The 2,940-nt window shown below is 66.3% G+C and overlaps 4 protein-coding genes across 4 annotated transcripts in view; all 4 read left to right on the top strand.

Moving 5' to 3' along the window:
* The window catches only part of SLC6A8 (solute carrier family 6 (neurotransmitter transporter), member 8), a 6,153-nt gene extending 4,964 nt beyond the window's left edge, over positions 1 to 1,189 (top strand). The window contains exon 12 of the mRNA XM_010573456.1: positions 1,147 to 1,189. Within this exon, the coding sequence (XP_010571758.1) occupies positions 1,147 to 1,189 (43 nt within the window). The remainder of the gene's footprint in view (positions 1 to 1,146) is intronic.
* The window catches only part of QRICH1 (glutamine-rich 1), a 52,560-nt gene that overhangs the window by 18,368 nt on the left and 31,252 nt on the right, over positions 1 to 2,940 (top strand). The window contains exon 4 of the mRNA XM_010571275.1: positions 1,363 to 1,377. The gene's annotated coding sequence lies outside the window, so the exon portion shown is untranslated. The remainder of the gene's footprint in view (positions 1 to 1,362; positions 1,378 to 2,940) is intronic.
* LOC104834135 (epidermal differentiation-specific protein-like) lies at positions 1,669 to 2,727 on the top strand. The gene has a single exon (XM_010571254.1). It carries the CDS (start codon positions 1,669 to 1,671, stop codon positions 2,725 to 2,727), a length of 1,059 nt encoding a protein of 352 aa, XP_010569556.1.
* The window catches only part of QARS (glutaminyl-tRNA synthetase), a 6,294-nt gene continuing 6,165 nt past the window's right edge, over positions 2,812 to 2,940 (top strand). The window contains exon 1 of the mRNA XM_010573444.1: positions 2,812 to 2,859. Coding sequence (XP_010571746.1) covers positions 2,812 to 2,859 — 48 coding nt within the window. The remainder of the gene's footprint in view (positions 2,860 to 2,940) is intronic.

Genomic DNA, 2,940 nt, shown 5'->3' with positions numbered 1-2,940 from the left:
CGGCCCCCCACCCACGGCCCCCACGGCCCCCCGCTCACTAACCGCTTCCTGTAGCGTTTGTCTGGTGTAACCCCGACCGCCCCAACATCTGGCAATAAACTGGGAGACCCTGGCAGCCCCGACACTGCAGGCAGGGGAAGGGGGGCATTGGCAAGGGGGCAGCTGGGGGGGGCAAGATGTGGGGTGGCACCTGCTTGTGGGAGACAGGGTTTTGCAGGGAACAGGGCTCAGGGATGTGGGGACACCTGGGTTCCTCTCTTGGGGTGACTCAGGGTGGGGGGACAGGCTGCCGGAGCAGTGGGGTTTCCGTCCTCCTCCACCGCAGGATGTGGGTGCCTGCAGGCTGTACCAAACCTGGGTTCCCCTGTGGGCCTGGGGCACCCCACACAGCTGAGGCTGGCCCCGCTTCCCGGCCCCACGCTGGCCCCAAGGGGCAGATTTCAGCCCAGAGGCTTTGGGGGTCCTGCCTGACCCCAGCCAAGAGTGGGGGCTGCAGGGGGTGGGTCAAGATCTAGCCATACCCCACCGTGAGCTGCTGACGTCAACACCTTTGGTGCTCTCCGTTCCCTGCGCTGTGCCACAGGGACGGTCCTGAGCTGGGGAGAGCTGCAGGGACAAGGGGATGAGGCAGCCCCTGGGCCCAGGCATGTCACCAGGAGAAACCAGAGGCTCAACCTGCCCCGGACCCCTCAAGCTGCCTGAGCCCAGTCCCAGCGGGGTGCCAGCCGGGGGGTGCACGTGCCCTGTGCCCTGCACCGGCAGCTCCTGGGCAGGCCAGCTCCAGTCCATGCCATGGGGACCCATGTGGTGCCCTGAAGAAGCCCCTGGCACACTGTGCTTAGGGTGGCTGACAACTGTCCCTGTGCCCTGGCTGGGCATCAGCATCCCACCATGCCCACCCAGCACTGGCACCCATCACCCTCCAGCAGCACCGTGGCCACCCTGGGTGGTCCGTGACCATCCTGCCCATGGAGGGACAAGGGGGGAGAAGCGCCACCACTTGCCCCGGCCATCCTCAGGCGCAGGGCTGGGGCAGCAGTGCCATGCCAGAGGGGCTGTGTCCTGTGCTCCAGGGCACCGGGGTGCCGGAGGGGCTTGTCTTGGGGCGCCAGCTCACCCCACCATGATACCCTCTCACCCCGCCAGGGCAAGCCGGCAGTTCCTGCCCCACCGGCAACGCACACCGTAATTAGCGCGGGCAGGGCGGAAGCATCAGTGATAATTGGCGGTGACTCGTTACCGTTGGAGCGCCATGTGCCCAGGGTGCAGCAGGACTTTCCGGCAGGGCTGGTCTGCAGGATCGGCTGGTACTCCGGTGCGCCGGCTGCCGTCCGGGGCCTGGCTGGCTCCTTGCCGCCAGAGCGGGGCCGGGGCTGGGTGCGGGGGCGAGCACTGTCATCACCTTTGCTTCATGCTGCAGCACGCCCTGGCCCCACCAACCCCTTGTAAAAGGCACGGCTGCGGGCTGGTGTCGGGGCACTGCCAGCACAGACGGTGACAGCACAGGGACCGTGTGGAGGTAGACAAAGGAGAGGCAGAGGACAGGGGATAAGGGGGTACCAGGGGTCCCCTTGGCTGGCCAGGCTTTCTCCACGGGTTTCCCGTAGCACCCACGCGAGGTGACTTGACGTGCGTCGTGCCCTCGCAGGGGCAGGCGCCCGCAACACCATGAACCGGATCACAGTGTACGAGCATGCCAACTTTGAGGGGCTGAGCCGGGAGTTCACCTGCGACGTGCCCGACCTGCACGAGCTGGATTTTGGGGACTGCATCGCCTCCCTGAAGGTAGTGGGGCAGCCCTGGATCGCCTACACGGACCCCAAGTACGAAGGGGAGCCGCACGCCTTTGAGGAGGGCGAGTACCCCTCCGTGGGGCGGCCCAACAGCTTCTCGGCGCTGCGTCTCGTGCACCATGACCTGGGGGACCCCCAGATCACCCTCTACGAGCAACCCAACTTCCAAGGCGCCTGCAAGGTGGTGACAGAGGAGACCAACTTGGCATATGGGTACTTCAATGACCGGGTGGCCTCTCACATAGTGCAGCGAGGGGTCTGGCTGCTCTACCAGCACCCCGGTCGTGGTGGCTGGCACTGCCTGGCATGGCCCGGCGAGCGTCTCGCTGACTACAAACTCGAGCTGAACTTCCAGGCTCGGCTGTCCCACCTGCGCCCACTGCGGCCCGGGCGGCCCCTGGTCTCGGCGCATCTCCTCTGGGAGCAGAAGCGGGTGGAGGCAGAGCGGGAGGTGCTGGTGGATGAGATCGAAGGGGTGAACGAGACGGAGTCAGAGCAGGCACTGGCAGCCAGCAGCAGCCGGGAGTACGGCACCACGCTCTGGCAGAGCTTCCACTTCAGCAACGCCACCAGCCTCAAAGCCGGGCTCTCCTTCACGCTGACCGTGGAAGCCTCCAACATCTTTACAGTGCAGAAAGGGCGCAGTGAATCCAGCACCCGCCGGGAACGCGTGGAGGTGCAGCTGCCAGCTAAGATCCCCCCACGCACGGCGCTCAGCATCCAGGTCTTGCGGAAGGAGGTGACGCTCTCCGTCCCGGTCCTGCTCACCATCACCCAGAACGAAGCCGTTCGTACGGAGATGGGCGAGTACCGCAGCGTTTCGGGTACCAACATCAGTGCCCGCTATAGCTTGAAGCCTCTGCCAGCTGCAGGCAGGGAGCAAGCAGCCACTGAGGGGACGGAGCCGGTGCCCGGCACCGGGATGGATCTGTAACTGTTAGCTCCATCCCGGTGCCGGGCACCGGCTCCGTCCCCTCGGTGGTGTGGGATCCCTGGGGACACTGGCGCTGCGTCGGACATGGGTCGGCTCCGGCTGGCAGGACCTGTCGGTGCCTTCTGCCGCCGGGTATTGCCAATAAACCCCCTTCCCCAACCCCTCCGGTCTGCTGCTGCTGCTGGGGCTGGGGTGGGAGTGGGCTTGGGGGGG

Source organism: Haliaeetus leucocephalus, unplaced genomic scaffold, assembly GCF_000737465.1.
Source record: "Haliaeetus leucocephalus isolate CR32 unplaced genomic scaffold, Haliaeetus_leucocephalus-4.0 Scaffold2, whole genome shotgun sequence".
NCBI classification, from domain to species: domain Eukaryota; kingdom Metazoa; phylum Chordata; class Aves; order Accipitriformes; family Accipitridae; genus Haliaeetus; species Haliaeetus leucocephalus.
The sequence above is the reverse complement of the archived record's forward strand: the minus strand, read 5'-3'. Positions and strand labels throughout refer to the sequence as shown.

Bases quoted from the DNA above. Each gene is read 5' to 3' on its own strand.
- LOC104834135 (XM_010571254.1), top strand. From the start codon at position 1,669: ATGAACCGGATCACAGTGTACGAGCATGCCAACTTTGAGGGGCTGAGC.